The 23754-nt window shown below is 33.3% G+C and overlaps 3 protein-coding genes across 3 annotated transcripts; 2 read left to right on the forward strand and 1 right to left on the reverse strand.

Moving 5' to 3' along the window:
* Positions 1-1659: 1659 nt before the first annotated feature.
* On the forward strand, positions 1660-11559 carry LOTGIDRAFT_155073 (hypothetical protein; the record flags this gene model as incomplete). The annotated part of the gene is made up of 5 exons (XM_009065578.1): positions 1660-1815; positions 2126-2331; positions 2791-2932; positions 9668-9763; positions 10666-11559. The coding sequence occupies 5 exons, from the start codon at positions 1660-1662 to the stop codon at positions 11557-11559; spliced, it is 1494 nt and encodes a 497-aa protein (XP_009063826.1).
* A 4573-nt stretch (positions 11560-16132) lies between these two features.
* LOTGIDRAFT_155074 (hypothetical protein) lies at positions 16133-16840 on the forward strand (the record flags this gene model as incomplete). The annotated part of the gene is made up of 1 exon (XM_009065579.1): positions 16133-16840. One exon carries the CDS (start codon positions 16133-16135, stop codon positions 16838-16840), a length of 708 nt encoding a protein of 235 aa, XP_009063827.1.
* Positions 16841-21334: 4494 nt separating this feature from the next.
* LOTGIDRAFT_155075 (hypothetical protein) lies at positions 21335-23651 on the reverse strand (the record flags this gene model as incomplete). Its single annotated transcript, XM_009065580.1, has 2 exons — positions 21335-21444; positions 22109-23651. 2 exons carry the CDS (start codon positions 23649-23651, stop codon positions 21335-21337), a joined length of 1653 nt encoding a protein of 550 aa, XP_009063828.1.
* Positions 23652-23754: the final 103 nt, after the last annotated feature.

Below are 23754 nucleotides of genomic sequence, written 5' to 3' on the forward strand. Positions count from 1 at the left end.
GTGGCACAAGATAACACTGGACAGCTAAGCCCGGGATTCCTCTTCCCGCCACAAAATCAGTGGAAAAGAACTGACCCGATTGATATCATTGGCGGGTCAAACAGAGAGGCAGGGTCACCAAACCTACTTGGTGCACCCTTCCCAACAGAATGCTGGGAAACCTCCGCAACTTGCAGGAGCGACATCTGGTCGAACCGCGATCGAGTGTCAGATGCAAGATTCCGAATCCCTCGTGATGATCCTGTACTGCTATGCCAGTTGACCAACGAAGACCTATTCCACGATGAACTCATCAACAGTCTTCTTCTTCAATAAATCTTTTTACAGGCTTCTTACTTTGTATTCTGTCCCCTCTTTTCCAAAAACTCTTTTTTTCCACTTCCGACACACACGGCCCGTCTTAACCCAGACAGCCTATTCTAGGTACTTCATCCCTTCCCCTGCACTGGATCCAATTAAGCCCGCAAAACACTGGCATCCTTGGCTCAAATCAACCCCGGTATAAAATCCACCCCGGTAACCCCGTTAAAAGAAACCCGTGTAAAAACAGACCCCGTTAACCCCGGTAAGAAATCAATCCCGTTAACCCCGGTAGAACTAACCCCGTTAAACCCCGGCAAAACAAACCCCGTTAACTAACTCCGGTTTTTAGACCCCGTTAAAACTAACCCCGTTAAAAAGCAACCCCGTTAAATCCCGTTAGACACCCCGCTATCTGAACAGTATAAATAGAACCCCGAAGAGTGAGTTTTATTAATCAGTCTGAAGAGTACACCCAAGTACGAAACTAGTCACTGATAACTAGGGATAACTGGTCGCCTCGCCCATTCTTACCTCTGTTATTTTCCTCATCTGAAGAACAATTTTCGAGGAATATTGTTGCATGTAGGACACTTGAGGATCAAGGATTTTAAGAATGCAATATCAACAATCTTACATCCACTCAAGTCTTCCTCATCATGATGTTCTTTTCAGTGGCTGATTCTTTAAATTTACTACCACTACTACAATCCACCAGCTTGTCAGGTAAATCTAGGTCACTGCTGTCATCGCTCACATCGAAAGATTTTTCTAACACATCAGAAGAATTGTTGACCTCACCAAGAACGGTTTTTGAATGCCTACGCTTTCGTTTGAATTTATGAACACTTGAAAATTTTTTAGATGGCATTCTACGCTTAGAATTGGACTAAATTCCGACTTCCTGAAAGACATGAATTCACTACAGGGCATACCCAAATAAATTATGACGTATGACCTTTAGATTGGCTTTGAAATGAGATATTTATAGCTCAGTGTGATAAAATATTGTCCAGATTTTCTCATGCTCCACTTCGATATAAATTCAGCCATGATCAATCAAATCTGCAGCAAGTTACATCTTTGTAAAAATCAATAAATGCGGGTCATATTTGATGATGACATGCATTCATGATGCATAATGCAAGTGACATATGGTTGGTAAAACGCAATTTTTCAAGAAAAATAATATTTTTGGTCATAACAATGTTTTCCATACGAAATATGAGAAGTTTATATGTGAAAATAACCTATAATATTTTTTTCCAAAATTAGTCTCAGAAGGTGCGAACGATCCCTTTAACATGGGGGACAAAATTAGCAATTGTCTCAAACTATCAAACTTTGATTTTTAATCACATGGTTATTGAAATTCAGTTGAAACTGAGTCATAACCTTGTCAATTTGTGTATTCTACATGTTTATATAACCACCCTGGTGGAAGAAAATCGTTTGGCTAAAAGAAAAAAAGAGTCTACTTTCCATCAACCAGTGTACCAAGCTAATGCTAAAGAGGTAAACCTATCTATCCAGAGAGAGACACACCAGTTGTCTTTTACCGCGACACTTCAATCTCGACTACCAAATAATCACAACCTCCCACTTCTCTCTTTATTAAACTATTCTTCATATATATTTTAATAAGAGAATCAAAATTTAAATTGCTATTCTGGTATTTTTTGGGGGATTTGACTGTATTGGGTACTGTAGTGAAAGACATCTTGTAATTAGCTTTTGTGTTCTGCAGTCTAATAAGTGCAGACTGTTTTTTCTAGGCAGTAGTAGCACAGCTCAAAGTTGATTTATAATATTTTTTCTTTTTCAGTCACTTCTCGAACAAGTTCTTGCATCTGAAGATTATCAATTATTTGTTCAGTTAATGATACAAAAGAACAATGAATTACAGCTACAAGTTATTATGATGATAGTAAAGGCTAGAGGAGATTTACCTGACAGTTTGAAACAAGAAGGTGACAAAACTGATGTAGATGAAAATGAAGGTGAAGATGCAATATTGAGGGCTGTTTTGAGGTGAATTTAACTTACACATTACAATTACAATTACACAATTTATATTAAAAAATGTTAGTCTCATGTATTTCTTTTCATTATGTTTATTCATTAAAAAACACCTACATTAACAGTGTAGCAAATAGACTTATTTATCCAAGAATGTGTTAAAGGCAACAGTTTATGAAATTTGGTGCGTAGGTTTATATCAACCCGATCTGAGACAAGTTAGATTTTGGGTACAATTCAACACATATTGATGACAATCCTTGATATACCAAGCAGTTTTTGGTGGGTGTATCTTGCTTGGAAATCGCTTGTTATGTACTATTTTTGCAGAAAAATTGTTATTTTGAAAAAAATGCATTCTAGTAGGGGATGCAGATTTCTATCTGAAAAAATATGCTATTATTTTATGTTATATATATAAATATACCTATAGAAATGATCAGGATCTGATGTGACTTTTGCTCATTGTAGCCAATCTAAATCTGACTATGAAGAGGAATTGAAGCAAAATAAAGAAGCAGAGAAACAGTATAATGCAATAATACTGATATCAAAAGAAGCTTCTAGTAAGTTGAAACATGAGGTTGATAAAGAGAGAGAAAAAGTCAATGAGGTTAGTAATTAATATATTTCCATGAATTTTCCTCAAAATAAATATGATTTCACAAATATGTTGTGAAGGTACAGTTATACAACACAACATTGAAATTTTGTATAGATATTTCTACATAGTAATATAGAATGTCATCTTATCCACATAAAACATTTAATATTCAGAACTTTTAGATCCCAGAATCAAAATTTGCATTGTAAAAAACGTCCAAGGTTTTTTCATATGCTGCATTATGACTAAATGTCTAGTCCATTCAAGGTAAACCAATTGTAACAGAAATTAGTTTTATATTTACTTTAGCAATACTTATTCTAAAAATAAAACTCAGTTTGATTCAAACCAGAAGATACCCTCATTTCCATGTTAATGGCGTTATTGGGGTTCACTGTCATTTAATTGTCCATCCCCCGCCTCTGGCAAGGTGTGCCTGATTGACATTGTGCCCAATATTAATGTGCCTAAATGAAGATGTGCCTAAATCAAGGTGCCTAAATGACACTGTGCCAAATATCAGTGTGCCTAAATAGTGTGTGCCAATTGAATATGTACTTAATTGAAGTTGTGCCGGGTGTGTTTCAAAAGTCAAATATTGGTGTCGGATGGAATTGATAGATTCTTTAACATGTAAATGTTGCTGACACAACATGGAATCAAACTTTTATTATGTATTAGCCTTGTCATATAATGTTCTTCAGTTTACTTCATACAACTTTTGAAATGAAGTAATAATTGGAAAAAAATAGGCATTTTCCTTTTGGTGTCGGATGGAATAATAGAAATGACTATTATCAATCCATATGGGTAATGTGTATATTCTATCAAAGTTTACGGCAATAATATCCAGAAAAGCATTTGTACTTTTCATTTGAACATTTTTATACAAATTGTAAAACAGTATTGTTCAATTCTTAAATTTTTTGTTTCATAATGGTACTTGTGTTTTGTGGGGAGTTTTGGTGTTGGATGGAAATGTAAAAGTGTCGGATGGAAAAAAATGTTGACAAAGGTGCTTTCACACAAAACATCACATTATTCCAATTATCTGATTTGTGAATCATGTGTAAAACAAACAGAGTAAACCCTTCTTATGATCATCAAGTCTCTGCCTATGGTCAAAGCTAGGAATCTTAGTAATAGGCCAGAAACTTCATGTTCCGTACAGGATGTTAAAAGACCTGATCCTGATTTTTTGTTTCTATTTGTCAATAGTTTGAAAACATCAAAATGAACTTTTTTGTAAAGTTCAGAAAAAGATTCAAAGAATCATGCTTTAGATATCAGAATGAAAAAAAATGGTGTCAGAATATATCAACCTTATATTTAATAGCCATATTCAGATTAGAAGTAAAAATTTCATAACAATAAACAATTAAATAGATAAAAAATGAATTAATAAATATTCATTAAATCATACAATTTAATTCATTAGAATGTATGCTTAATGGCATAAAGTTGTAAATGTTTAGAAGCTAATATCTTGATGAAAAGATACATACAATTATAATTAAAAGATTTGAGATTATAACATATTTATAGTTTAATTTCGAAACACATTCTACAACTTGACAATAAAGTATTTTAACAATGTCAATCCTATGCACAGAAAAGTTTACATTCTTTCTGAACTTCACTAAAATCTGTTTGTGTTAGAGTTACTGAGGTTGTTCTTGTCGAAGAACCCACTGGTTTGGGAGCTTCATGTAACTTATACAAAAGATTGGATTTCTTTACTATAGAAAGGTATTTTTTATTTTTGAAAGCATTAATGCCTACATTTTCCTGTTCAAGAAATTGCATTTCTACTGAATTTTCATGAACTGTTGTCAGACTAGTAATAAATCCAATGAACCAATATGAGTATTCTTGGAAGTATACAGCATACCACTGCCCAGTTGATACATGTATATATTCTGGTATGTTATCTCCTGCATTATTGCTAGCAGAATCTATATCAACAGCCTCATATGTTATAGTATGAAATGGCAATATGTCTGGTGAAAAGTGAGGTGTAGAACTTTAAAATTTTAGCTTTTAGCTGGAATCGTAACATTCTCTAACAACAGCTCTAACTTTCAATGTTTTCTCAACAGGGATTGAATTTTGTTCGTCAATTACTTCACCTAACTTATCACTTGAAACATATAATACACTTATACCTGAAACGGTGCTATTGGCATATGTTGCAAACTGTTCTGGTCCAGCTATTATGACTTTATTGGATTTGACATGTCTAAAGACAACATTTTTTATGCACCCTCCCAAACCATCAACAGCACCTTTGCCAATGATGACTTTCAAAATAATTCCATTTTATGGTAAAATTTGAATCATATTTTATCAATTGTTGAAAACAGTGTTTACTTTTAAATTGAGAAGCACATCCATCTGACCAAAAATGTACAGTTTCAATTAAATAGGCTTCAGAATACTTTTTTTTCATCAGTTCTATAATATGATTATTTAAGCCAAATGCCACTGATCGGCTGTGCTCTTTACTTGATGTAACAAGTACAAAATTGTCACACTGAATTTCACCAGTTAATTTGTGGTATACACATGCTGTGTAAAGTGTACAAAGGAATCGTACCCAAAATATGCGCTTTGAATGGCATTTTGTTGTGTATTGTTATAATTTTCTGAAAAGTCAACATGGATAATAATTTCAGAAGTTTTAAGATTTTCTTTCAAATGGTTAAAAGCAGAATGCTGATTTCTTTTCAGAAAATAGTGCAATTTTATTTTGGCTAATTTTTCATTAAAATGTTCAATGAACTCTTCTCCGTTCAAATTGACAGCTACCTTTTCAGGGTATTTCATTCCAATACATTTTTTCTGTTGATAAATGGTTAGAGATTCCATTTCCATGATCTTGTTAACTTCAAAATCAGGACATTTGTCACAATTGCCATGTGCACAGTTTTCATTTTTAATGTCACATACAACAACTTTCAACAAGTCTTGATTATTTTGGGGAATTAAATTGTGTGTTTTTTTAGGGTATCTATCATAAGATCAAAATTTTCACATGTATCGCATAAACATGACTGATGTGGAATATTGCTTTGATATCTTATATGTTTTAGTGAGGCAATAAGACGATATAATGTTGAAAACTTCAGTGTTTCAATAGATGTAGTGACATAGGTGTTTAAGAGATTAATTGTATCATTAGAATTTAACATGCCTAATAATATGCCTTTAAATTCCAGAGCAAATAACGCTTGCCCCTGTACTGTCTTTCTCCATTTATGATGCCAATATAAATTTGGTCCTTTTTGCCTGGCAATGAATAGGAAATGTCATCCCTTTCGAGGAAATTTATAAGGAATTCTTTCTTATCAGCATTAAGGACTACAGGTCTGCCTAATAGTTTTGGTGCAGGTTTTAGTTTGATATTAAGAAAAACTTTAATTTATCTTTTAGGGGTTAATGTTTTAATCAATTCACTAATGACTTCACTCTGTTGCCCTGCATTTCTGGATAGACTTTTTCTGATTTTCTTCATTGATCTGGATTTTGATTGTTTTGTAGAGAATGGAGGTTGGATTTCATTTTTTTCATCAGGCAATTTTCTTTTCTATTGTTTCCGATTTCTGTCTTTGACCTTAAACAATTCATAAGAATGTTAGTCTAGCTTCCTTAAGCTTCTTTCTACACTTTTCCTTTTTTATCCTTCAGTTTTTGTGTCTTTTTCTTCAATTCTGATTGGCTTTCTCTATATTTTCTACATTTTTCAGCATTTGAAAGTTTATTGGATTTTTTAGGACGAGCCATTATAAAAAGGCCAACTTTAATTCAAAGTTTTATTTGTTGTCTGCTTCCCAGTACATGGGAGTTAACTCTTATTCCTTTAACTAGTCTTTGACGTCATGATGTAATCTATTGAACAAGTTTAGTAGTCATATTTTGGATCATTTTTATACGCCCACATGAATATGTGGTTGTATATTGTCGTCGCCCCTGTCCGTCGGTCCGTCCGTCAACATTTCTTGTGAGCACTATAGAGACTACAGTTTTTATATGATTTTGATAAAACTTGGTGTGATGCTTTAGATTGATAAGGTCTCGGTCAAGCTCGAATTTGACATATTTTCGATGAACGGTTTTTGAGATATTGCCCTTGACTTAGAAATGATGCTAAATGTCGTTGAGTGATTGTCAAAATCTCACTTAAAAATAATTTTTTTTCCTGTAATTCAATTGTGCTTCATTAATGTATATATTCTTGAGCATAAAACAGCCAAAATCATGTAAGATATAGAAATGAAAAATATGAGTAATAGGTGAGACCACTTTTGAAACACACCCTGCCTAATCACTGTGCCTAAAAACGCTTTGCCTAATTGATCGCGAGTCAAAAAGAAATGTGCTTTAAGTACTGTGTCTAAAAGTATTTGTTCACAAATGACTGCTTACCATTATTGACGCACCATAATTTATGAGTTAACTGGAAATGACGTAGCTCCAGCAAGAAAATTTGTAGTCTACAATAACATAATATATGTTACCTCCCCTTACAAGACGGCAGCATTTCTAACTTAAAATTAAACTCATTTACATCTTGATTCATGGTTTCCTAAAGGTACGGGCACACATGTGGCTTTGGTTGAAGATTTTTGTCACTGACTAGAGTCATGTCAGGAGTTTTGCAGTTATATTTAGAAATTGAGCATAATTATCTTAATCTAAGCAAGATAATACTTACCTATATTTTATCAAAACATTATCCACTACTGTAGGCCTAGTACCTTTACTCCCTATTTTGCCATTCTTTGGACAAGATTTTTTATTGACAGAATTATATTGCTTGTATGATTTTTATTGTCAATTCTTTTGAAATTACCCTCTTGAAGTATGTTTTAAATTTTCTGACCTATATCAAGAAAGGTTTATTTTTTTTTACAGATAATCTCCTGTAAATAACACATTTATATTCAGGCCCGTAACCAGCCAAGGGAGGCAGCCGCATTTGCATTTGCATGGGGGGCAATAGCTGATAGAGAATGATTTCAGCTTCAATTGAGAATTTGTTCGAATTTTGCAGGGGGGAGAATATATTTCCAGACCACCCCCCTCCCCTAGTTACGGGCCTGCTTATATTAGAAAACTGTAATATTTCACCCATTACCCTTCCTTGAAGTGTTTTTGACCTATATCTTGTACTTTTATTACTTTTCTCTCCAAAATTACCTCCCTTGAAGTTAAAACATTTAGCTGTCAGTCAAGTGTATGATAGTAGTGCAACTCAATGCACTCTGATCACAGTGGAAGGAGCTAAGCTACTGTGAGAACTGAATATTTTTGTAAACTTTTCAAAACGATCTTATCTAGGGTTGGGAATCGTTAAGGATGGGTCAATCTGTGAAAATATGACAGAAATAAAATATGTAGGTAATTATCCATTTCAAAGTTAATTATGGCAATCGATCAGGAAAAACCAAACATGTATTTGCAAGGCAAAAAAAGCATTTAAAGCTAAATGCCTAGAACAGCAGGTGTAAAGGACAAGGTGGCTCAATATTATTTCCAAACTTTTAAATATTTTGATTAATTCTGATAGGCCTACCCTATTCTGTGGGAGCTGCCGTGGCTGAGCTCGTTAACCTAAAGGTCCAGGGTTCGACAGTTGGAAATCATAAGAGAGCTGCTGTCCTGGAAAAATTTCCCTCATTGCACTCTGCATGATGTTACCCATCTTCTTTAGTCCATGTGACATGGTGCAGAAAAGTAGGAAGCAAAACTTTCACATACCGTAAAGTGGGGTTACTTTGCACTATTTATTTTTTAATTTTTGTGTATATTCGTAATGAGTAAGAATTTTGATACTTTGTTTGTTCTAAAATAGTGGTATAGAATATTTCTAACATTCCCCTAAGGTAAATCGACCTTCTACAATATGTTGGACATTTTTTTTTTAAAAATGTTGCTGTGCAAAGTCTCCCTAGGGGTCAGTGTTACTTAGCACAGCAGAGGAAAAGTTAAAGTTGAGCAAAGTTAACTCATTGATGAGCTTTGCACTTTAAATTTGTTTTAAAAAAGTATTTTAAACATTTCAGCACAAAATTAACACTTTAACAAAACAATTTGATATCAATTGAAATATTAACTGAAAAAATTTTGGAGTCATATTTTGGTCTCTTACGCTTTTAAAAAATGATAGACTGTATATTCGGAGAGCTAACAATGTAATGAATAAAACAATGCACACTGCATAAAACCTTTAAACAATAACAAACAGGATTTGAGGTCAACTAACAAGAATAAGCTTATTAATTAAATATCTTCCTCAAAATACAAAAATCCTCTACGCACAATCTCTGGTTCTTTAACCACCTCTTCTATCATATCATAGTCAACATTAGAAATGTCCTCTGTGTCAGGCCAGAAAAAGCAATGTTTGTCTTTTTGTTTCATGAACTTAACCAGATAATCAAAATTATCTTTTTTTTGAATAATTTGACCAACAAATTTCTTTGACTGTTTTTTCCCAACATATTCCACCCAGTCTGCTGCTTTTAATTCTACTGGGCTCTTTTTACGCGTTGCAGATTCTGAATTCAAGTTACTTTCACACTCAATTCTGATTCAGAGTTGTCATCAGAGGGCATTTCTTCCTCAAGGACATAATTTTTTTTTTGGATTTGCTTGTTCCTGGTTCTGAATCAACTGTCAAAAGATCTAGCGCTGGTACAGATTTACCAGCTTCAATATTAACCCTTTTCTTCCTTTTTTTAGCACACTCCTTTTCTGGATGTCGGATTTCTTGCAGATGAGATAACAGAGCTTGAATTACAGTCTGTGATGCAGCAGCAGTGTTTTCATCAGAGTGTGGTAATTTTCGTAAAATTTTCTGTGAATCAAATGGATGAATTCCACAGGTTTCAAATCCTTTCACAAGGATTTCATTGTTTATCATGCCAATGTGTAAACAAAGTTGTTGTAGAAGTTGAGGAAATTTTTCTGTGCCAATTCTTGGATTTTTGATTTTATAATTGTGTAAAATTTGTCTCCAATATGTTTTTAAGGACGAAAAAAAGCATGAAATTTATCTTAGTATTTCAAAATTTTTGTCAGATATTATCATTTGATATCTTTTAAAGTGTTTGCAGGGTCAATGAATTCATTTTTGCCCATTGAATTCAACAACCTTGAATCCAATATGGCGGCTGAAATGTGATAAAACTTTGAAATACTTGTGGGGTATGGCTTGTAATATATCATTTGTATGGTTTTCGGGGTCGTCGAGTTCATTTTCTTTGTTTATTTCAAGAAATCTGTGTATAGTAGAAATTTACAAAAAAAACCTGTTACCTGAATGATGTCATTATGATGCCATGTGATGATGTCATAATTGTGTGATGTCATAATCTTATGACATCATATTGCAAAATAGATTTGGACTTGATCGAATTTGAAATTGAAAGGATAGAAATTAGCTAAAATGGATGTAAAAACAAGAACAAGCGAAAATAGAAAATGATTTTTTGGTGAAGACTACAAAGAAAAACCAGAATTTGTAACGAAAACTAAACTTCATAGTGGGAAATTCATACTTGGACGGATGCTATCTCTTTGTAAGAATTCTGAAAAAGGACATATAACTGTAAGTAGATTCAGTGCTAGTTTTATAGTTGCCAAGGAACTTAGAAATGACTGGATACAGAAAAATGTATACCCTATAGGAGAACATGCAATAGCTAAGAAAATAAAAGCAGACTATGAAACTTTTAAAGAACTACGTAAAACAGAAAATAACAAAACAAAACAAAAATAGATTGTTTAACGGGTTAAACCCCGGGTTCAATAGTGACAGTGACGACCCATCCAGTGATGAAGAGACAGATGATAATGATTCAAATTCTAAACGAAAACTTTCTTTTAAAGATAAGTCTTTTGTTATGTCTAGCCGGCATTGCATCATGAATTATCTTGAAGATGCGTCATTCATGAATCTCGAAATTGTTGCTCAATATATACTGAACAAAGACGAATCTGAATCTGTTGTAACTGTAGGAATTGATGATACAACAAAGGCTGCAGGTCATAAGTTATTTGACATTAAAACTGATCATTTAACAATTGCTGGGCCGAATCACTATAGAAAGTCATTTACAACAGGGTATATTGAAAATGTATCCCACTCTGGAAAGGACGGTGCATGGGCATATGGTATGAAACTACAATGCCTAGCCACACTCTCAAACAGTACAGTTGATGAAATTAAAAGTCATATAGACTTTTGGATCTCTGATCGGGCATCTGATTGTAAAGTGCTTTTGGAGAACTTGGATATTGCTTCAGAAAAGACTTTGAAATGTACTGCCCATGTAGTTCTTGGAGTTGACTACGCCAAAGATAAAGTATTCCGTAACACAGAACAGCACATTGAAATGCAAAATTTGATTGATTGTGGGAAAATCTTGAAATCACCTTCTTCGAGTGTATTTACAGTTGGTTTGATTGCTATTGCAAAGTTGCTTTCACCTAGCCATTCTGCACACTCGGTCTCTTTATACAATCAGTATATGGAATGGATGACTGTCAACGATGTAGAAAATAAACGCAGTTTCAAAGGTTTTGCATCTAATCGGTTTGGACGTATAGCCGAGCTGGCCAAGGAATTTTGAAGAAAATTAGGACTCCATTTGCAAATTTTTCGACGAAATTGTAAACAAACTTGTGCTTGTAGTGAATACGTTCCTCCAAAATGAATGGTTTCTTTGTTGTTGTGAGTTATATTTCCTATTATGGACTTACTAGGAATAGACAACAGGAATCTGGGCTGTAATGCTCGCAACTGGGTTGGTGTTAAAGGTTTCTTTCAGGAAAAACTTTCAAAACTAAAAACATTCACTAAATACCTCAACATAGGTATCTGCCGAACCACCACCAACCTGAGCCAATCCAATAGATATATTTTCACCTGATTTTAAAGTGACCTACATTCCTTCAAAGTGTTCACTTAATTTTGTTGTTGCGTCCTGATGAAGGACATTGCCAATATTTTGTGAAGGATCATACCCTGTTAAAGATTCCATTACAGTAGAAATTAGCTTACCAACTTTGTTAGCACTGACATTTCCCTCTGAAACCAAAGACATACAACATGCACAAACCTCATTGGAATACCTGTGCTCAATTTCATCAAACATTGGGACGAGGTTATTTTCATTTTCAAGTTGTCTAATTTTATCTTTCAATATCTGGATTTCCAATGATGAGTTTATTTTTTCATTGAGTAATCCTGAGTATCAATTTATCGTGCCTGTTTGTTCAAGTAATAAATTTCCTGTTGTAACTGGGCTTTATTTTGTTCTGAACCAGGGATAGGCTTTACAGAACCATCTTTAGCTCTATCACTTTCCATATCTTCCTTACATGAAGAAAGTTCAAGAGCTATTTGGTGAATCTGCTCGTCCTTCCATTTGATTTTTATACACCCACATGAAATGGGGGGCGTATATTGTTGTCACCCATATCTGTCAGTCCGTCCGTCCACAATAGCTCGTAAACACTCAACAAGACACAATTCTTGATGAATATTGACAAAACTTTGTATGAGTGTTCATTATCACCCAAGGATGAACCCTATTGAAAATCAGAAGAATCGAAAATATTTAGTATAAGTTATTGCCCTTGTTCTTGAAAACGCGTTCAATTTTTAGCTTGTAAACAATCTAGAAGGGACAATTATTAATGGATTTTGATGAATCTTGGCATGAGTGTTTGTTATCACCCAATAAACCCTATTGAAAATCAGAAAAATAGAAAAATATTTAGTATGAGTTATTGCCCATGCTCTTGAAAACGCGTTCAATTTTTAGCTTGTAATCACTGTAGAAGGCACAATTCTTGATGGATTTTGACGAAACTTTGTGTGAGTGTTCATCACCCAAGGATGAATCCTATTGAAAATCAGAAGAATTGAAAAATATTTAGTATGAGTTTTTGCCCTTGTTCTTGAAAACGTGTTCAATTTTTAGCTCGTTATCACTGTAGAAGGTGCAATTCTTGACTGATTTTGACGGAACTTGGCATGAGTGTTTGTTGTTATCACCCAAGGATAAACCCTATTGAAAATTGGAAGAATTGAAACATATTTAGTTTTATTGCCCTTGTTCTTTAAACGCTTTCAAATTTAGCTATTAAACACTAAAAGGCATGATTCTTGCTGAATTTTGACAAAACTTGATTTTATTATTCATGCCCGCGCTGAAGATTGGATATAAGTTTTCTAGAGTTTTCACGAGCTTAAAATTTAACACGTTTTAAAGAACTAGGGAATAACTCATACTCAATATTATTCAGTATCACCCTAAAGAGTTCAAAAGAAGTGTATGTCTGAAGGTTGAATATTTCATATTGGTGATTGTTACTGTACTGCTAAATATTTTTATTCAAAATCAAAGCTGCCAGTGGATGTATATTACCTTGCCTGGCAAGCTATCTTTCAAACTTGATAAAGTGTGGAATGCTTACTTATTTAACCAATGGTCAGTATTAAACACAAATATTAGCCACAGGATGAGTGTAGTCTTAGACGTAGTATCCCTTTAAGAGCCTTTGATGTGTAAAAAGATGGCCCAAATGGCATTTTTCATACTTTCACATATTGCCTTTTTATAATAAGATGACCAAATCCTTGATTTTGTCATTTTACCTTTTCCACTTACTGGATTTCTGAATTTTCCATTAACTTTGGCTTCTGCCATTGCATTCTTTGAAGTAGTTTCCAAACCTTTGTACATGCGTTTTGATACATGGTTAAAGCAATCTTCTCTTTCAATTTGTACATTATCCCCATATATTTTGAGCTTGTGGATGAATCTACATCACTTAGTATTGTAATATATTGAAACCTGTGATTTTGGTGATTTCTGTTTCTATAGATCCAGAAGACCCATCCAAATTTTGTTTATGGTTTGGTTTATATTTTTCGTATATGCACAATTCTTGATTGATTTTGGTGAAAAATTGTTCCTTATCACCCAAGGTTGAACTGTATTAATCAGAAAAATCTATTGAATTATAGTAAGAGTATTAAATTTCAAAATAACATACCACAATGCAGTAAAAAAAATTCATCTAAGACAATATTTTGTCATGAACAGAACTTTTTGCGCAGACTGACAAAAATTGATCTTTGATTATTCTTTATTTCAGAGAATTCAAACACTTGCTATAAATGATGAACCACCAATATCGAAAGAATTACCAGGTTTGCAAAAAAAATCTCCAAATAAATCTCAACCAATGGTGCCTGTACCTCAGATTCAGGTATGTTTCTTTTTTACTGCTTTAATTTTGACTCAATTAATACATTTCCAAAAATTCATACATTTCATTATTAGTCGGCTTTTAGTATGAGGCTTTTATGACCATGCTGGACAAGATGTAAAAATCTCTATCATGTATATTGCCGTCGCCCCTGTCTATCGCTCCATCCGTCCACATTTCTTGTGTGCCTCACTAAAAGAAGACTACTTAATGTTCAGATGAAAAACAAAGCTTTGTTTGAGACCACAGGAAAAATTAAATGTGGTCTAGGAAATATAGCAGAGTCAGTAACACAATTTCATCTTGAAGATGTTAACAGCATTCCATCCAGTGGGAAAAGAGAAACAATGCAAAAACTGATACCTTGAAAAACTTGTTTAAAAAATACAAGTTACAGCATGTCACCCACAATTTATCATTTGCTTCATTCACACGTCTGAGACCATTTTACTGTGTTGCTCCCTCTGTCAACCAAAGAGACACCGTCCAGTGTAAACTGCATGCCAACACTGAATTAAAAGCACAAAAACTTTGTTCAATTGGTTTTCTGCAATCTTCCAATGCCACCAATATTATAAATGATGCTGCATGTTCTTCATCATCCTATGAATGTATGTACCAAGTATGCAAGATCTGTAAACACAAACTGAATAATGTGATTGATACAAGTACTGGTAGTTAAGATGTCATGGTAACCTATGAAGAATGGCAAAATACCCAAGAGGAAAGAATTACTGGGAAGGGTCCAATAACTGTTAGTGCAGTTACTAAAGCATCTATTACCTCAACTACTGGTGAGTTATTGGACAGTTTTAAGAAAGTCATGAGTCAGTTACTGCATGCATTACTCCATACATGCCATGCAACTCTCCACCAAGAAAATCAATTATTTACCAAATGCTACTGCACTATGAGTGAAGATGGACGCTATTCCCCAGCAGCCATTTGGGCCCATCTAGATCCTGTATCCTAGATACAAGAAGTATGGTTTTGACCAGGTCTACCGGAATTTATTAGAAGCATCACATGGCAAAGGATCTGCTGATGGCGGTGCCACAGTGAAAAATACAGCTGACAGAATGGTAGCAAGTGGAAAAGACATATTATCCATGGAACAGTTGTTTAATTACTTAAATAATTCCTTAAGTATTAAACTATATGTGATGAATTAAAATTATTCTTTTATCTTTTTGGCTTTTATTTACTTTTCAAAATTTAATTAACCTTTGGCTTACTTCTCACAATGCTCCCGTCTTCGTCCCTTATTTACTTTTCTTGTTTATATCATTATCCTTATTTATTTTTATCATTTGTACATATTCATTATTAAATCCGTAATTTTTATTATTGTCACGTAATTTCACGCTGCTGCGAGATAACGGTTACCTGTGATCTCGCGAGATTTTCTCGCTATATAAACACAAGCAGACGAATAATTCTTCAGAAAGAAAGAGAGAAAGAGAGTGTGCTCTCAGCAGGTTAGAAATCTTTCTCTATGAGCTATACCCCGAAGGTCCCATGTGACTAGCTTTATCGGCGGTACCTCATTACCCAATTTTTATCGGGCGGTCCTTTGTGATTATTTTTACCGGTGTTAATTCTTTTATTCGGCATTTTCTGGATGATCCTTTGTGATTTGTGTTGTTCCAGTATAATTTAGTGCTTGTGTGATATTTTTAACGTGTGTGCCACCCCAAATATTTTGGGCTATTGTGCATTGTTTTTATTATACGTGATTGTGATTTTGTGCCACTTTGTGAATAGGACAGTGCTTTGGTTCGTGGTTCTGGGGCTGTATAGCAAAACCCCAACCCCAGATTAATAAATCCAGTTACATGCTACATATATATCATTACTTCATCTCATATAGATAATGTTGAAAGTCTCCACCAGTCTGTATCCATTCCCACTATAAAAGGAACAATGCAAATCCACCAGTTAATTTCCAAAACATATGGAGAAATTCATCACCGTCAGCTATCCTGTTACTGTCAGTATTGGATTTCCCGAGATAGAATTTGCTCTTGTCATCACCCACAACACTTAGCATTTAATATTGCCAGAAATTTAACTGCAGAAGCCATAGAACATAATTTAATGCCGGAACAGATTAGTAAGTTTGAGAAACGTCTTGAAGAAGTGTATGATGTGACAATCATCAAATTATCAACATTAAGCCCTGAAGAAAAACAAGAATATATATACTGGAAGGCTTGGCATGGTGCCAAATTCTCTAATCAACCTTCAAATAAAGGTAATTCAACAATTGAAGAAGGTATGTCTGATGAAGAAAAAAATGCTGAAGAAGATCAAAATATCAAAAGTGATGCTAAAAACTTATATACAATGACATTATTATCACAGACTGAAAATATTACTGAACAACACTACTATGCAGTATTCTATCGACTGCGACAAAAAAAGACCTTCTACATTGGCCGACCAATAGAACCAGCAAAAGAAGGCTACATCAAAATTAAATACTTGGAAAAAAAGTGTGGTGTAAATGAGTATGACTGGCCAAGATCTGATGATATAGAAATTTTGAAAGAAAGTCGAATACTATGCCAAGTTAATTTTGTGGGACCACCACCATATAAACTGGAACAGATGAATTTGAAAAGAAATTGAACAATTAGCTAAATTGTTCTCATAGTTTCATGTAATTTTAAGCGTTTGTTCTGATTAGATTTTTTTTAAATGTTTCAATAAAAGTTCTATTAAAGAAAATAAGTAGTACCTCTTTTAATTTAAATAATTAGTTTGAGAAAGTGAGCCATAAAATACTACCAAATTTGTTTTGAGAAACATTTGAAAAAATACCACCACCAAAAACTATCTTTGTATATCAGATAGAGCTCTCTCTTAGCCTTCCAACGCACTAATCAATTTTTTTCTGAGACAAATAGGGCATTCACAAATCAAGTTAGAGACATGAATTTATAGAGGCCAAATTTGATGCGAAATGATGTATACTAATTTCTTTAAAATTTGAAAAAAAATTGATTAGTGAATTGGAAAGCTCAGAATGAGCTCTTTCTGATGTTAAAAGATTCATAATAAGATTCAAGTTATACCTCCAGACCTAATGCCCTTACCTAAACACCAGAGAAACTTAACCCTAATAAGTCAGTGCTAAAATGGATGCTTTTGTTCAGCTGGATCTATGTTGATTCAATTTTCAAACATTATTCATGCAGGTCTTTTCTGTTGTGTCTCTTCTGTTATCTCCTAATTAACGCATCTTTACTGTTATGTCTTTTCAGTTATTCTTTTAACGGAAAAGACATCCGTCAAAATTTTATTTTTCAAATATTTCTGCTATTTTTAGGATTCCAGCTGGGCTAGAGCTCCGTGAGCTATATGAGTCAGAAATTTTTAAGAAGCATGGTATATTTAATGAAACATCCATATATATATTTTTAAATGTCTTTTCCGTTATTGGTACATTTTTATAAAAATAGCCCATATATTGATGAGATCTCGGTTAAGTTTGAAGTTGGTAATAATCAGATGAAAAGTTTCAGGGTTATTGCCTTTGACTTAGTAAAAACATGCAAAATTTGACTTGAAGGCACTATAGATCTTGATGAAACTTTGTATGCATGTATATATTGATTGAGATCTCATGTTCAGAAATGGTAATAATTGGATGAATGGTTTTGGAGTAATTTCCCATTAAAAACTGGACCAACAGAGACTTCTATTGAAGTATTTTGAAAGAAATTATGCTACTTTCTTCCATTTCTAGTACCTAGGAAGATTATTCACATATATTCAAGACTAAAATCAACCTCCCCAAAATGGCCCATCTGTCCCTTTAAAATGAAGTGCTCAATTTTTCACAGTACAACTGACACATTGCCACTCAGCCCAGTGGCCAAAATATTCTGAATGAGGCATGATACAAGTAGAATTTTTTGATAATTTTTATACTGACTCACAGCTCCACCACCATACATGTGTAATCTATTGATGTTGTCGGGTTTCTACGGCTTTTGCATGTTGTCCACCGCTCTACCGACAGGATACCTGATTCTAGCAATTTTTTTGTTTTTTTCTTGACCAAATTTTCACGGGACCTACCGTTTTCAACGTCCAAATTCTCTACCATAAATCAACAAAATATCTATCATTACTTGTATCTTAATTGTCAGTAACACGCGTTAATCTCATAACATAATAATATTATCATTGCCTGATTAATTAATCCCCTAATTAAGATGGTAATTTGATCTATTTTCACAAGTTAATGTGTATTTTAAGCCCACATGACACACTTTTTATAACAACATCCTGTAGATTTTACTTTCGCTTTTACAATAAATTTTACGGTAGCCCTATCTTACTTAAAAACCAAACCTTAAAGTCTTCATAGTATTTGTACTGTCAATCTGGGAGGTCTATAATAGGCCTATATAAGATAGACGTCGTTTCAGAAATCTTTTTTATTATCCGTAGATTATCATGCGCGACTGGATGTCTAATTGTTATGTAAACTCAAACTTCGTTACATAAAATTGTTTTGTAATTTTACTGTAGCCTGTAAACATTCATTTTATTGCCTGCATAACGGGCTTACTGATTACAAGTCTTTCCATTCTGAAGAACGTCAAAATGGAAGCGGTTAATTCAGTTCAATACTTCGTGAGAGTGTTGCAAAAAAATTATTTAATGATCGGACTGGAGATATTCTATATGTCATGAATTACACCTTTGGAAAAAGTAACATTGCCAGTACATATAATTTACTAAATATTGCTTTCAGAACATACTGATTTTTAATATGGTATTACATGTAGTCCTATTTAGAGGCTGGGATCATGCTTGCTTTCTTGTTTTCATTTCATGACATTATTTTTTATTTAATCATTACTGAAGAATGACAATATTAAATTTTTTTTGGCCCCTAAACTTGAAATATCAGGCACTATTTCTAGAGTTATTTTGCCTGAGTAGGCCTATCTCTATTATAGATTTGTTAATTTTAATTAAGTTAACTGTGTCATATGTAGGCCTATGATCACTTTAATTAATTTACAAGGCCTAAATTAGGCTTATTTAAAAAAAAAAAAAATCTATTTGAAGTTTCAAAATCATGAATTTACGCGCTTTGCAAACATTTTTCAAGGCAAATCTCCAGATTTTTTTTCTTGACCTGTACACATGTATGTCCATTACTGAAATATATCTTTGGAAAGTTTTATTACAGATCCTGGATAAGGGAATTGAGAAAAATATGTGCAGTAGATTTTTTATGTTTATGTTATGATACAACACAATAACTTGTGCATAATAGTTAGTCGTGTGATGTGAGGAAGCTTGGCTATTGTCCCAATAAAATCCCTAAATGAAACTAAGTTTGACTTTGAATCTTGTAGAAAAGCTCTGTATTCATCATAAAAATTCTTCTGAAGATTTGTAGAAGTCTTTTTTGTTTTTTTTGTACCCTTTTCCAGAGAAAAATAGTCTTTCTTTCCTGGGCAAATTCATCTCTTTCATTGAAATGTTTCAATTAAATGCTTTATAGCCGAAAAATCAATGATGTAAGCTTACCGACACTATAAGAATACCATTGCGTTGATAAATATAAACATACATTCACATTTGGAGACAAAAACGTCTGTGTTGTAACACTTTTAAAAATGTGCTATACGGCTATAAAATCTTAAGTTGATGTCAGACATCAAATATGAAAGTACAATTAGATAGCCAAGGTCAATGACCTTCGATCCTACAAAGGTCAAGGTCAACAAAGGTCTGTTCCTTTTTTTGAACTATAAAGCTGAAACAACTGATCAAACAAACTGGCCAAATGGAGATAAATGTGTGCAAAGTCCCTTTTTGAACAAATGTATCCTATGCGAAATATGCCCCTGTCCAATGTAAACAATAAGTCCATTTTTGTTAAAGATTAATTAATATCTGAATATCTTGTCATCATATAGGTCATAAGATATACATATGGGTTGTTGATAGATGATGTTACTGTTATTTCTGTTATGGAACAGATGATTGTCTTCATTTAAATCTATAACAGCGATTCAGGTAACATTGATGGGCAATTTTCAGCTAAATGGGTACAGTAATGTGACATGATGGTCATAAAATAAAAGTGATAGATTCATAATTTTTTCAATAGCTACTATGTATGTAACATATCTAGTTAATAAATTAAAAATATGGAGATAGTTTTTCCAAAATTTTCTGGTTATACACGTTTTAAGTCGTGCATCGTCATTTCAAGATAATGTTTGTAACATGGACAGACATTAAACAATTTTTATCAATATAGCTCATATTTTCTACATTTATTGCTCTTATTCAAATGATAATAGTGTTAATTAAACATTATAACAATAATCAGTTATAGATTTCAAAATTATAAAATTGATAAAAAACTTATGGCAAAAAATATGTAACGTTCGTAACTAAAATTTATGGACAGACGTGAATTTACAAGATATTTGTCTAATTGACTACAATGTTATTTCATGTTAAAAGATAACAAATATCAATGTGAAATATTAATTTCAAAAGTTAAGTGATTACTGTAGTAGATAATTTTTATAATAATGAAAAAAAAGCACATTAAATTTAAAATCAAAAAGCATTTTAATTACTGTTTGTAACATGGACAGACATTAAAATTTTTTATCAATATAGCTCATATTTTCTACATTTATTGCTCTTATTCAAATGATAATAGTGTTAATTAAACATTATAACAATAATCAGTTATAGATTTCAAAATTATAAAATTGATAAAAATCTTATGGCAAAAAATATGTAACTTTCGTTACTAAAATTTATGGACATTAAATTTAAAATCAAAAAGCATTTTAATTAACATTTGTAACATATTAAAAACAAAATCCATCTTTAAAATAAATATTAACACTTTGAAAGGAATAAAACTGAATTCTGGTATTGCTCCTATGTTCTAATAAGATTGGTAGAGGCAACTGTCTTACAATACTGGTAGGAGATTCCGTTGAAACATCAACATTGATGGGCCATTTATAAACATTATCTTTAACTTTCTCCATGTATTGGAGAAGGTAATAACCATTTTCATTGAATTAATCTGAAGTAATGCCATTAAGAAAGGCTATATTAAATTGATTAAAATATCATTGAACTTCTGATCAATGTTAAGAAATTAATATTAATCACTAGTTTAAACTTATCAAATATATCATCAAAATAAATAATTGAATTACATGATAAAAGTACTAAAATAAATAATCAATACTTAAAAAAAAACAACAAGGAAACCAGAACATTAAACTTTCAATTATTACCTCCGCAACATATTCTTTAAAGTTTTTTCCTACTGGTATGATTACCACCACAAATTGCCCAAGTTGATAGCTAGTAATTGATTTTGAATTAACATTATCATCCTTCCCATAACAAAACCTATATTTTAGATGAATTGGTATAATGTATTAATAATTAACCACTTACTTTTGTATTGATGCTCTGTCTGGTACTAACTTTCCATCCTGTTCAACTAACTCTCCATCTTGTTCTACTAACTCTCCATCTTGTTCTACTAACTTTCCATCTTGTTCTACTAACTTTCCATCTTGTTCTACTAACTTTCCATCTTGTTCTAACTTTTCATCTTGTTCTAACTTTTCATCTGGTTTTACTAAAAAAAAATAAAGTTAAAATAAGTTCCCAGTAAGGGCAAGTTCTGACGCCAAATACAATAATTAACATAGATTTTAACTATGTCTATAGAAACCAATTTATAAGGAATCTTCTTTCACAGGTGAATGGTAGTTGACAGCAGGAGCTAACCACACTAATCATACTAGATATAATGCAAAACATCAAAATGACTTTACTGCCAGCCAAGTAACTACATCATAAATATGATTTTCAACTAACCTTTCTTAACTTTTAAAATAGTGTTGCTCCATTTAGTGACATAGCAGGAATTCAAACATTCTGAACCATAATTTTCACAGCTCTCACAAAAGCAGGAGAGACGGCGTGTCTTCAAATGAAAAGGCTTGATGCAGACAACTGAATGCAGTAGCCGTGTTCCCTGTAAGGTAGTAACACCAGACCTCTCCGGTTTAACATCATGACTTATTTGATCTTTCCTGACGAGGTAAAAAAAACGTCTTGAATGATTGCAACTTCCATCTTCATTTGTAGATGCCTTTGTCAAATGCTGGATACAATACTGGAAGAAGTCATCACAGTTAGCTATAACAATACCTTCAGAATTAACTGCTCTTGTGGCTGCGTTCTTTACTACACCTCCCTCACCATCGCACTGATTCTTTCCATGTCTAGATCCGAAATAGTGATGCTCTACAATTGGAATTTCTAAATCTTCAGCAGCAAACGAAAGATCGACAAAAGGTGTTTTTGATTTGTATTGGCTGGAACAACCATCAGAAAATTTGATGAGTCGTTGAGGATTTAATCCTCTCACATTGATTAGATGACATACTGCAGTTTCAACAAAACATCGCACAGCATGGGCATCATGCTGCATGTCATCTGATATGATATTAATCGCTTCACGCACAGTTTTCTCACAAGTGTCACATCGGTAAAAGCACAACATAGGATGAAGTGTTACCTGCATCTGATACCAATGTGCACTTTGGACCTCGTTTTGCATTACACAAAGATAGTTTTCGGCAAAGTCCATGACCATAACAATACTGTTGGTTGGTGGGTTTTTTGTTATGGTGTAAAATACATTCTGTTGCCACCTGGCTATGAATAAATGCGTCGACAATGAAATCAATTCTTCTTTTAATTGGTCGACCAGTTGTTTTACTGTCCCTGATGATCGTAGAAGAGCTACTCTCTTTTTACCTTCGTTACCATACGTTGTCTGTCCCCAATACTGCCAGGATACATCTTTATCTCCACTCACATTCAATAGTGGTTGCAAATAATGATCTAACAAATCTACGTCACAAATTTCACATTTCCGATCAATACACTCCAGTTTTGCATGAGGATTTTGATCTTTGGGGCATAGAGTCAAATCTGTGGCATGGTATCTGTCTCTTATGGAGCAGGAGGTTGATTGGCATTGGTAGACTTCATGGTTGAGTACTTTTAATTTCAGGTCAATATTGGTGCATGGTTCACATAGACATTGATAAAATTTGGATATAGACTGCAGTAGGATGTGTTTAGGGCGTAATTTATTAAAGGTGCTTTCTGATATTTTAAGTGATGGGCTATCGTTTGTGAATGACTTGAAAGTGGCTTCAACGGACCGTTGAAGAACATGTTTAGGTTGACCCTGGGCAATACTCTTGCGGTTTGGTAATATGGTTGACATATCAGGCCTTTCATAGTGATCATGACTTGCATCAATTGTACTAGCTGGTGTGGCATCTGAACGTTTTTTTCTTTGGTCCACATCTGCATTCTTTTTCTTCAGTTTGGAGTATTTCATTAAAAAATAACAGGAAATACCTAAACATTTGGATGCTTTCTTTTTCAATCCATGTTTTTGGTCAAGTATTGAAGCTATATTGCTTACAAACTGCCTTTTGGTA

Source organism: Lottia gigantea (assembly GCF_000327385.1).
Source record: "Lottia gigantea unplaced genomic scaffold LOTGIsca_7, whole genome shotgun sequence".
In the NCBI taxonomy this organism is placed as follows: Eukaryota; Metazoa; Mollusca; class Gastropoda; family Lottiidae; genus Lottia; species Lottia gigantea.